Below are 12,553 nucleotides of genomic sequence, written 5' to 3'. Positions count from 1 at the left end.
TTAGGTTTGAACCTTACTATAACACAGAACTACCATTTAGACGAAAGGTGGTTGTTTTAGGGGGGGACTTTAGACAGATATTGCCTGTAATACCAATGGGTTCCAAGTAAGATATTGTACAGGCATCCATAAACTCATTCTATTTGTGGCAACACTATACTATGTTGAGGCTCACGATTAACATGTGTTTAATTGTTGGCCTAGATAGTACCACACTGAAAGACGTTGATGAATTTGCTACGTGGTTGTTGGGGATAAGTGACGGCCTTACTAGGGATTCGACTGATGGTGAGTCGATTGTGCTTATGCATGATGAAATTGTAATTGATGCATTCGAGAAACTGGTGGACTTCATTTATCCCAACCTATTGTCTAACATCTAGATAACATCTTTTTTCAAGGACAGATCAATCTTGGCCCCAACATTGGAAGTTGTAAATGAGGTTAACGCTTTCATTATGCAACATGTAAATGCTGGTGAGAAAACTTGCTTGAGCTCTGACACTTTATGTATGGAAGAAGGAAACATGAAATCTGAATTGGATACATTATCACAGGATGTCCTTAATGCCATCAATTGCTCTGGTTTACTGCCTCACGAATTGACTCTGAAAGTAGGTGTTCCCGTCATGCTACTGCGTAACATTGATCAGTCGAATGGGTTATGTAACAGAATAAGATTGCAAGTCAGAAGATTGGGTAACCATGTGATCGAATGCATTACACTAACAGGTGACAAGGTAGGTCAAGTGGTTCTAATACCCCGCATGAATATGATTCCCAATAACCAAGCTTTACCTTTCAGGTTCTAGCGTAGACATTTTCCTATCATTGTCTCTTTTGCTATGACGATTAACAAATCACAGGGACAGACACTAAGGCTGCGTTTGTTTCCGAGAACAAGACAAGACAAGATACTGAGAACAGACAGGACAAGACATTGATGGACAAAGACACAAAATTTTGTGTTCTTGTATTCTATTTGGTGATAAACTAGAACAAATTATGAAAATTCAATTTATTCTCATTTTTTTCATTCAAAAAATTTGAGATAAAAAATATAATAATAAAAATATGATTATGAAAAATTAACAAAAATAATGAAAGAAAAAATAAAAAATAAGTTGTGTCCTTTGTTAGTGTCTCTGTGTCTTTCTTGTCAGGATGGACACAAAATACACTAATTTAGTGTCTCTGAACACATTGTCTCTGTCCATGTCTCTTCTGCCAAACACAATTTTGTGTCTCTGTGTCCCTGTCTCAGTGTCCTGTCTCTATAAACAAACGCAGCCTAAGTACTGTCGGGTTATACTTACCGAGACCTGTATTTACACATGGACAACTATATGTAGCATTATCAAGAGTCAAGTCAAAGGCTGGGTTGCGAGTACTTATTCAAAACAGTAGATCCATGTTATCAAAGTCAACAATAAATGTTGTATATAGAGAAGTCTTTCAGAACATATAATTTTTGAGATGTGTTGTATAATATATTTGGTATTTTCCATAATTTAATTCTACAAAGACATACCCATGCATCGCACAGGGAGCTGCACTAGTGTTAACAAACTAAAAGTTAGTTTCCTATACCTTCTCTTATTATCAATAATTAAGTAAATTTCTCTATTTCATTATGTAAAATTTTGATGATCACATAGCAATTTTGGTTCAGAAACGTGACAGTCCTGAATCATGTGGTTGGTGTAAAGATAAAATGGCAATGTAGGCAGTGGCGGAACTTGAAACAAAATTTTGGAGGGGCCACATAGAAGATAATTGTCAAAATATTTTTGATATAGACCCCATTTAAGATAAGTTCGTCTAATTTCATCTCTCTAATTTGGGTGATATTGCCAAATTTAAAGCCATTTTTTAGGGTCTCGTTCCAAAAAATTAAGGTCAAACTCATCAGATGTAATTTTTTAAACTTTTGAAAGTTGTATCTCACATTTTTCGTGATTCATTAAAGTAGAAGAACTACAAGTGTAAAGTGTTAATATTATAAAAGTTATATGTTCTTCTTCTTAAATATTAGCCTTCCTCTTAAAAAATGTATCAATTTTTTGATTTTTTATTATTATTTTATATAAGAATTTGAATATATATCCTGTAGAATATGTAAAGAAGAAGTTAGAAGGACAAATATTAAAATTTATAATATTTATTAAAATTTTTTATCAATTTATACAAATACAATAATATTAATACTTATTGAATATTTTATTATTTTTTATCATATAAAAAATTAAATTAAATAAATAATAAAATATAAAATAATATTAAATTAAATAAATAAAAAATATTTATTTTTTTATATTTGAACTTAAAAGTAAAAAGAGTGTTGCTTATTGAATTTATTGGGTACTTTAAGTCATAATAAAGTATTTAAACCAATTGAATTATTTTTTATCTTTTAAAAAAGTACTACTAATTTTTTTATAAAAAGTTTGGGGGGGCCATCGCCCCCCCTTGTCTGAACTAAGCTCCGCCACTGAATGTAGGTATCAATAGGCCACGCTCAAGAGCAGAGAGAGCATAGAATTGACAAGAGTGTATATATGATAGTGTGAGGAGTGATTGCATTGCTCTGTTTACTCTCAGATGCATGTTATATATAGTAGTACATAAAGGTTCTAGTATCTCTTAATACACACGTGACAAAACTAACCTCCTAACAACTCTGGTAAGTTGGCACAGTAACTAACTCAGCTAACTACCTTGCTGACTTGGCCTAACTGTTTCGAAAATCCAGAAAGAGCACAAGGGAGATGAGGTTGGTGAAAATATCAACAACTTGAAACTGATGTGCAGGAATGAATGTGTTAAACTAAGATTCTGCCGTTCATAACCAAGTCTCAAACATAATGTAAATCAAGCTCAACGTGCTTGGACTTAGAATGCAGCACTGAGTTTGTTGCCATCATGATAGTGCTCAAATTGTCATAATAAACCTTGGGAAGAACTGTTAATTAATGTAAGAATGAAAAAGGAAACACTTACTATATAAAACATAGAAGTATGTACAGACATGAGCACTCAAACATTCAAAATCAACATAAGAATGAAAGAATAATAATCATAACAATAATAGAAATAGACTATATAATTCCATGGAAAAAGATTGGCCTAAACATGATGCCAAGACTCTTCTCCAGGGCTAACTGGTGGTAACTCTGGTCTAATCTCTTCTAGCTGCTGGAGAATTTGGTGAGCTTCCGGCCGTGGTGACGGTGTAGGATCAACGCAGTGCAAAGCAAGCTTCAAGGTGTTAAGCAACTCATCATTAACTGTTGAGGATGATGCCTTGTCCCTCATCAAATCCGAATCGAAAACCTCATTTGTCCACTCTTCTTTGACAATAGAAGCAACCCACTGAGGCAAATCCAAGCCATTCCTAGTTTCACCAGGTGACTTTCCTGTCAAGATTTCCAGCAAGATCACACCATAGCTGTATATATCAGATTTTGTGTTAGCCTTCTTGAGTTTCGAGAGCTCAGGCGCGCGATATCCTAGTGCTGCAGCCGTAGCTATCACATTGGAATTAGCAGCAGCTGTCATCAACCTAGAAAGGCCAAAATCTGCTATCTTAGCATCTGTGTTCTCATCAAGCAGCACATTGCTGGATGTAAGGTTTCCATGTATGATGTTTGCCTTCGAATGAAGGTAAAACAAGCCACGCGCAATTCCCTGCGCAATTTTCATCCTTGTTGGCCAATCAATGTATGTTTCAGGTCTAAGAACTGCATCAAAATGGGAAATACTTAATCTAATTCTATCATCAATCAATAAAGAATGAAACAAGAGAAATAACTAACAATTATGAGCATAGCAACCTCTGCAAAATCGAAATAACTTACCATGTAGGAAAGAAGCAAGGCTTCCTCTAGGCATGTAATCAAAAACAAGGAGCTTTTCCCCTTTTTGTCCCAAGTAATAGGCCCTTAGAGCCAAAAGATTGGGATGTCTAATTCTCCCAAGAACACAAACTTCTGATTCAAATTCTCTCTGACTCTTTGTGATCTTTTCTCTCAATCTCTTCACTGCAACTTGCCTTCCATCCTCCATTGTAGCCTTGTACACAGTTCCATAGGTGCTCTTTCCCATTATTTCTGCCGTTGCGCACAAGAGATCGTCAGCTGTAAACTTAATTGGTCCATCAAAATGGACTAGCTTCCCTCCAGCATCACCGCCCTCTTCCACTTCACCAGAAGAAACAGGCGGCCCGACTCCTCTTTCTGTCCTAGTCGTACCAGCAGTTCTGCTTGTGGCCTTTCCATTATCTGCCGTAGAATTCGCCCTCTTTCTGATCAAGCAGAAGAGCAGGATGCAGCATAGTGTAATGAGGACTAAGAGCAGTGCCCCTGCTGCTATGAGAATCTTGTCTTTGGTACCTAGTTTCCTATGATGGCAATCTTTTGACTCTTGATGTGGAAACGGTGCTAGAACTTCATCTGATGGAGCAGGTGCAAGACATGGAGATGAAAGGCTATAGCCACATAATTGATTGTTTCCCACAAAGGAACTTGAGTTAAATTTCTTAGCAAGCATAGTTGGAACGGGACCTGAGAGATTGTTGTAAGACACATTGAAGAACTTAAGACTAACTTGTGTCCCAAGAGATAATGGAATTTCTCCGCTGAGATTATTCATTGACAAATCGAGCTGTGAAAGCGCCGAAATGTTTCCAATACTTGCAGGAACATGACCACTAAACTTGTTCCTACTCAGAATCAGAACAGAAAGATTATGCAGTTTCCCTAAAGCTTCTGGTATTTGGTTACCAAGATGGTTGTTATCTAAATTCAATAGTTTTAGTGAGGATAAATTAGAGAGTGTAGCAGGCAAGCTTCCATTAAGTTCATTATTCGAAAAGTCAAACGATTCGAGCCTAGAAAGTGTTCCTAATTCATTTGGTATAGCTCCAATAAACCGATTATGACCAAGGGAAATCTCATTCAGTTCTCTTAGTCTTCCCAAAGAAGAAGGAACAATGCCAGTGAAAAAGTTATGATCAAGAATCAAACTTTGAAGCCTAAAGAAGGGGCCATTATTCATGCTACCATCACCACCCCATGAATTAGGCAAGGATCCAGAGAGGTTATTGTGCTGAAGCGAAAGAAACGTCAGCGAACGCGAGCGAGTCAGGCTAATTGGAATGGAACCATGGAAGGAATTGAAGCTAAGGTTAAGAGAATAAATCTTTGTGGAATTGGCAATGCTATCAGGGATTGTTCCAGTGAGAAAATTGTTGCTTAAGTCAAGAGACTGAAGCAAAGGGCAGTAACCAATTGAAAGAGGGATTGAACCTGTTAACATATTGTTAAATAACTGAATACCTCTGAGGCTTGGGAGAATCCCCAAGGACGAAGGGATTGCGCCGCCGATTCGGTTATCGTGAAGACTAAGCTTCCGGAGACCCTGAAGCTGTCCAATCCGTTCCGTTATTCGGCCGCGCAATCCCTTCCATGGAAGCTGGATTACTATAACTTGTCCCTTTGCACACTTTATGCCATTCCAGCTTCCGGAACATGCACCGTAGCCGGTGTCGTTCCAACTTCTCAAGAATCCTTTTGGATCAATGAGCTCTTCCTTGAAGGCTCGAAGTGCTAGGAAATTCGATTCTGTTACGACCACTCCATCCCAGCGATCATCTTCACATGAAACTGGATTCATAACTGTGGAATGAAGCAGCAGCAGCAGCAGCATAAGAAGAAGAATCCAGAAAGAGTGAACATTGAAGAACACAATAGTCTTCCATCTTTCTTTCTTGTTTTCAGATATGTGGTTGTTCTTTCTCATCACATGTTGCAAAATCTGGTTCTGGTTCTGCATTGCTGTATTGAATGAAAACCAAGAGAATCAGTGTAGGAAAAGATGGGAAAGTTTTTGATTGAGTTGAGAATATTCTAGTGCATGTTCTATGTTGTGTGAGTCAATGAAAAAATGCAGACACTGTGAGAAGAAGACAGTGGTGTAAGTTTCACACAGTGCATGATAGTGGAGAGCAGGAAGCTTTTTTGTGGTGAGTGAACAAAAATCTGGTTTTATGAATTTAAATGAATCTGACACTTCAGGCTAATAAATAGTTTTCTGTTCAAAATATATGCATAAATATCAAACATCATGATCTTAATGAATTGCACAATTGGCCTAAATTTTATATTTTTTTAATTTCCGAAATAAATCCATTTTTTAATGTTTGATTAGAGAATGATGAGTTATTTTTACGTGATCATACCAAAAAAACGAGAAATGTTCCGATAAATATTTTTCATCAATATTTGTCGGTATTTTGTGACAAACCTTATTTTTATATAAGATTTAAAATTTAGAATTTAGTATTTAAACTCTAAAATTTAGTATTTAAAATTTAACTAACACTGTATTCTTTAAATATTATGTATAAAAATATATTTGTTGACCAGATATTAATAAAAAAGAATATATTTTATTTGTTATGTATTATTACTAAAAATAAATAAAAAACTCAAGAATCAATAGAATTTATTATTTTTAATTATTATTTTAATTTCTTTAGTTTAACGATTCAATAATATATTTTTAGTTTATATTTTAAATATTATTAATTACTAATAAAAAATAATAATTTTTACTGATTTTTAAATATTTTTCATAAAAATAACTTGGAGCATGGTGAAAGCAGCACGTGATGTTGAGGAGAATGGGGATGGGAAGCAGCACGTGATGATAACCCAAGAGATTGTCTTGATCTAAATGGGGAGCGCGGGTTGGGAGTGAGAGTGGGAGCCAACGCAATAAAATTGTCACATTCTGAGCGAGGCGTGGTTTGATGGCTCCCCATTTTCACAAACACTAACTAACGGCTACTTTAATTTATCAACTTTTTTTTTTTGTGACTAATTTATCAACTTTGAAAATAATATATGTGCATTATCAGCATCAATGTATATATGTAACATTTTATCACCAGAGAATGTAGTGATATTTAACGTGTTTTGAATCTGAAGATGAGAGAAGATGAAAGTAGTAAAGAAAGGAAGTGCATGTAGGAATTAGAATCGCTAATCATTTTCTGTTGATTGAGTTTCTAAAAATAACATTTAATGATTAAAAATGTGATGTGCAGGTGTCCTTCTTACCTCTTCTTGACTGACCACCCGCGCCCCAAAGCCCCCACTAACGGCTACTTCTGCGCTTCTTAGGTCCATGCATCATGCATGGTTCTTGGCTTCTTGCTTCAAAAATCAGCCGTCAAGACCATTAAAACCTTCTTCTTAACCTCTAAACAAAATTTAATGTCTTAAATTATTAAAAATTGAAAAAAAAATATTTATTATTTAAAATTACACTTAATATACATTTTAACTAAATCCATAAATTTATAATATGCATTAAAAGTGACACAAAAAATTAAAGAAATTATATTATTTGTTTTCATTATAGAGTTTTTATTAGTTTATTTTAAATTCTTAATATAATAATAGTAATAATATAATATTTCGTAAATATTAAAAACTTAATATTTAATTTATAATGAATAAGTAATAACTAATAAATTGATTAAATTCCTTTGAATGACTAAAACTAAACTACCGCAAACACTCGTGGCTGATATAACTTGGATGAATCATTACCATCATCAATTATTCATCATCATTCACGTTTGACTGAATTGTCACATGGTCAGGCGGAGCAGACTTGCCAACGTGCTATTTATAAGCAAGCTGATTGATGTATTAAACATACGATTCATTCCATACATTTTTGTCAATATTATTCAACTATGATATAGCTCCTTATATTAACACACTAATTTTATTTTGGGTAATATATATATATATATATATATATATATATATATATATATATATATATTGAATTTTTAGAAAGTGTTAAAAATGCGATTTACGTTTAATTTGATTAATTTTTGTGTTTAATGTTTTAAATATATTTCTCTTATAACATTTTTCGTTAATACTATTAACGAAGATATTGACGTGGTAATTATATACTATCGTATCTAATATTTTTTGTGTATCTATATTTTAATTTTACTATTTATTTTTCTGAGATAGTTTATTATGCTTTTTTATTTGCATAACAATCTTTTTATAAAGTTACTTTTGCAATTTATTTATCTCGACAACTCGTTCGCATCCTAATTGTTTAAAGACTTGTTAATTCGTGAATGTAATTAACTATTATACAACAATTCGGACCTCGTCGCTTTATTATACCGATCATGAGAAGTTGGTTCATAATTTTTATATTTTGTTGAGCATGAGTTGGTACAAATAAAGAAGCAAGAAAAATGGACTTTTATTAATTGAAATGAATTACAAATTTACTAGTTGCTACAAAGAGTTTTATTTTTTACTCCTAATATTTGTTATGGTGTCTCGTTAAATTCCTCTTTAAAAAAATTCATTAAAAAAATAATGAAATTAGAAAAAAGAGTACCCTAGGACAAAAAATTCGCTTTCTAACTATAGTATCTCTTCATATTAAAAGTGTATTAAAACATAGGTAATTCGTCACTCTTTAAGTCAGAACTTTGTATTAACATTTTTCTAAGACTTCAATAATCTTGTAAGGTTTCTTCTAGTTTGTTGCTAGCTTTCCTTCGTTCAACCTCTGCATCCCATGTCATTCCTAATCAGGATGAGGTCGTTCGTGGTGAAGTTCCTTCTTATGACTTTTGTGTTGTGTCTTGTAGTCATTCTTTGCTTAAACGCTTCCTCTCGTATCTGAGCTTGTTCTCGGATTTTTGGGAGGAGGTCAAGTCTTTTTTTTTTTTTTGTACTTGAACGTTGCTAACATAATTGTCGAATCTCACTCTTAGACTCTCTTCATTTATTTCAATGGGAATTACAGCCTCTACTTCATAGGCAAGTCGGAAGAAAAATTCTCCAATTATTGACTGTGAAGTGGTTCGATATGCCCATAGTACTTGTGAAAGTTCTTTAACCCTTGTCCTTTTTACTTCTTGTAGTCTCTTTTTGAGTCTGGATAGTAAGACTTTGTTTGCAGTTTCTGCTTGTCCATTGGCTTAGGGATGCTCTACCGATGTGAACTGATGCTTGATTTTCAGCCTTATACAACCAAGTTTTTTGAAATGTTGAATCAGTGAATTGGTCCTATTGTCGGTGGTGATTGAGAATGGCACTCCAAATCTTGTAAAAATATTTTTGTAGAGGAACTTCTGACTTCTCTGATTTTTGAATGTTGTCAAAGGTTCTGCTTCAATCCACTTGGTAAAGTAATCGATGTTATGAGGCATTTTACTTGTACGGACGCTTGGAGAAACGGTCCAAGCAGGTCTAATTCCCCTTATTTTGCAAAGGACCATGATAAGTTGATACTGGTGAGCTCCTCTAGAGCTGCCACGTGGAAGTTTGTATCCAGCTAGCATGGCAGGCACTTTTTGACGAAGTCGACCGCATTCTTTTGTAAAGTCGGCCAATAGAAGCCAACTTGTAGCACTTTCTTTGCCAATCATCTTGCCCCAAGATGATTTTTACAGATGCCATTGTAGATTTTATCTAAGACTTCTTCCATCTTCGAGGTCAGAACACATTTCAGAAAAGCGGTAGATATCCCTCTTCTGTAGAAGACATTGTAAACTATTGTATAGTTTTGGGCTTCTCTTACCAATCTCTTTGCTTCTCTTTCTTCATGATAAAGGATGTCGAACTTAGGGTATTTGATGAGCGGATAATTTATATGCTTTTTGGCATTGTTTTTAAATAGTTTTTAGTATGATTTAGTTAGTTTTTAGTATATTTTTATTAGTTTTTAAATAAAAATCACATTTCTGGACTTTATTATGAGTTTGTGTATTTTTCTGTGATTTCAGGTAATTTCTGGCTGAAATTGAGGGACTTGAGCAAAAATCAGATTCAGAGGCTGAAGAAGGACTGCAGATGCTGTTGGATTCTGACCTCCCTGCACTCAAAGTGGATTTTCTGGAGCTACAATAGTCCAAATGGCGCGCTCTCAATTGCGTTGGAAAGTAGACATCCAAGGCTTTCCAGAAATATATAATAGTCTATACTTTGCTCGAGTTTAGACGATGCAAACTGGCGTTCAACGCCAGCTCTCTGCCCTATTCTGGCGTTAAACGCAGAAACAAGTTGCAAAGAAGAGTTAAACGCCAGAAACAGGTTACAAACTGGCGTTTAACTCCAAGGAAGACCTCTACACGTGGAAGCTTCAATGCTCAGCCCAAGCACACACCAAGTGGGCTCAGAAGTGGATTTCTGCATCATTTACTTATTTCTGTAAACCCTAGGTTACTAGTTCAATATAAATAGGACCTTTTATTATTGTATTGAGGATCTTGGTCATTCTGGTTCCCTCTATGGGGCCGAAGCCAATGAACACCATTATCACTTATGTATTTTCAACGGTAGAGTTTCTACACACCATAGATTAAGGTGTGGAGCTCTGCTGTTCCTCATGAATTAATGCAAAGTACTATTGTTTTTCTATTCAATTCAAGCTTATTCTTATTCTAAGATATTCATTCGCAAGAATATGATGAATGTGATGATTATGTGACGCTCATCACCATCCTCATTTATGAACGCGTGCCTGACAACCACGTCCGTTCTATATAAAGACAAGCTAGAATGAGTATCTCTTAGATATCTAATACAGGGGACCGAGTCCGAGATATTAGAGACTTCGTGGTATAAGGTAGAATTATTGGCTGCCATTCTTGAGATCCAGAAAGTCTAAACCTTGTCTGTGGTATTCCGAGTAGGATTTGGGAAGGGATGGCTGTGACGAGCTTCAAATTCGCGAGTGCTGGGCGTAGTGACAGACGCAAAAGGATTACTGAATCCTATTCCAGCAGGATCGAGAACCGACAGATGATTAGTTGTACGGTGACAGCGCATTTTGGACAATTTTCACTGAGAGGACGGGATGTAACCATTGACAACGGTGATGCCCAACATACAGCTTGCCATGGAAAGGAGTATGAAGGATTGGATGAAAGTAGTAGGAAAGCGGAGATTCAGAAGGAACTAAGCATCTCTATACGCTTATCTAAAATTCTCACCAATGAATTACATAAGTATCTCTATCTTTATTTTACGTCTTAATTATATTTTAATTATTAAAACTCTATAACCATTTGAATCCGCCTGACTGAGATTTGCAAGATGACCATAGCTTGCTTCAAGCCAACAATCTCCGTGGGATCGACCCTTACTCACGTAAGGTTTATTACTTGGACGACCCAGTGCACTTGCTGGTTAGTTGTGCGAAGTTGTGACAAAGAACTAAAATTATGAACGTGCGTATTAAGTTTTCAGCGCCGTTACCAAGGAATGAACGATCACGATTTCGTGCACCAAGTTTTTGGCGCTGTTGCCGGGGATTGTTCGAGTTTGGACAACTGACGGTTCATCTTGTTGCTCAGATTAGGTAATTTTATTTATTTTTAAGCTTTTTTATTTCTTATTTTCTTATTTTCGAAAATAATACAAAAAAAATTATTCTTTTTTGTTTTTCCCAAATAATTTTCGAAAAATCCAAAAAAAATTTCTAAAATCAAAAATAATTTGATGTTTCTTGTTTGAGTCTAGTGTCAAATTATAAGTTTGGTGTCAATTGCATATTTTTAATATCATTAAAAATTTCAAAAACTCATGCATGTGTTCTTCATGATCTTCAAGTTGTTCTTGATGATTTTCTATATTTGATCTTTAATTTTTCTTGTTTTGTGTCTTTTCTTGTTTTTCATATGCATTTTCAATTTGTTAGTGTCTAAAGTTTGAAAATTTCTAGTTTGGTGTCTTGCATGTTTTTCTTTTCTTAAAAATTTTCAAAAATAAGTTCTTGGTGTTCATCTTGACATTCAAAGTGTTCTTGGTGTTCATCTTGACATTTAAAGTATTCTTGCATGCATCATGTGTTTTGATCCTGAATTTTCATGTTTTGAGTCTTTTGGTTATTTTTCTCTTTCTTTACTAAAAATTCAAAAATCAAAAAAATATTTTTCCCTTATTCTCTCATAAATTTTTGAAAATTTGGTTTGATTTAGTCAAAAAGTTTTTAAATTTAATTGTTTCTTATGAGTCAAATCAAATTGTCAATTTAAAAATTCTATCTTTTTCAAATCTTTTTCAAAAATCAAATCTTTTTCAATTTTTCTTTCATAATTTCGAAATTTTCAAAATTTATTTTCAAAATCGTTTTCTTATTTCTATTTCATATTTTCGAAATTAATGCTAACAATTAATGTGATTGATTCAAAAATTTTTAGTTTATTACTTGCCTAGTAAGAAATGTTCAATCTTTAAACTCTAGAATCATATCTTTTTAGTTTCTTGTTAGTCAAGTAATCAACTTTAATTTTTAAAATCAAATCTTTTTAAATTTTTTTTCAAATATTTTTCAAAATAAATTTCAATCACATCTTTTTTAAAATCAAATTCAAAAATCTTTTCTAACTTCTTATCTTTTCAAAATTGATTTTCAAATCCTTTTCAATTAATCTTATCTTTTTGTCTGATTCTTATCTTTTTCAAAACTACCTAACTAATTCTCTCTCTCTAATTTT

At 34.0% G+C, this 12,553-nt stretch overlaps 1 protein-coding gene across 1 annotated transcript; it reads right to left on the bottom strand.

The window, feature by feature from the left end:
• Positions 1-2,973: 2,973 nt before the first annotated feature.
• LOC112784972 (probable leucine-rich repeat receptor-like protein kinase IMK3) lies at positions 2,974-5,959 on the bottom strand. Its single transcript, XM_025828365.3, has 2 exons — positions 3,858-5,959; positions 2,974-3,740 (listed from the first exon to the last, which is right to left on the bottom strand). The coding sequence occupies exons 1-2, from the start codon at positions 5,830-5,832 to the stop codon at positions 3,127-3,129; spliced, it is 2,589 nt and encodes an 862-aa protein (XP_025684150.1). The 5' UTR covers positions 5,833-5,959; the 3' UTR covers positions 2,974-3,126.
• Positions 5,960-12,553: the final 6,594 nt, after the last annotated feature.

Source organism: Arachis hypogaea, chromosome 20 (genome assembly GCF_003086295.3).
Source record: "Arachis hypogaea cultivar Tifrunner chromosome 20, arahy.Tifrunner.gnm2.J5K5, whole genome shotgun sequence".
NCBI classification, from domain to species: Eukaryota; Viridiplantae; Streptophyta; class Magnoliopsida; order Fabales; family Fabaceae; genus Arachis; species Arachis hypogaea.
The sequence above is the reverse complement of the archived record's forward strand: the minus strand, read 5'-3'. Positions and strand labels throughout refer to the sequence as shown.

Excerpts from the sequence above, each read along its gene's own strand:
- LOC112784972 (XM_025828365.3), bottom strand. The coding sequence starts at position 5,832 with ATGCAGAACCAGAACCAGATTTTGCAACATGTGATGAGAAAGAACAAC. Across the intron at positions 3,741-3,857 it reads CCTTGCTTCTTTCCTACATG|TTCTTAGACCTGAAACATAC; the intron begins GTAAGTTATTTC and ends ATTTTGATGCAG.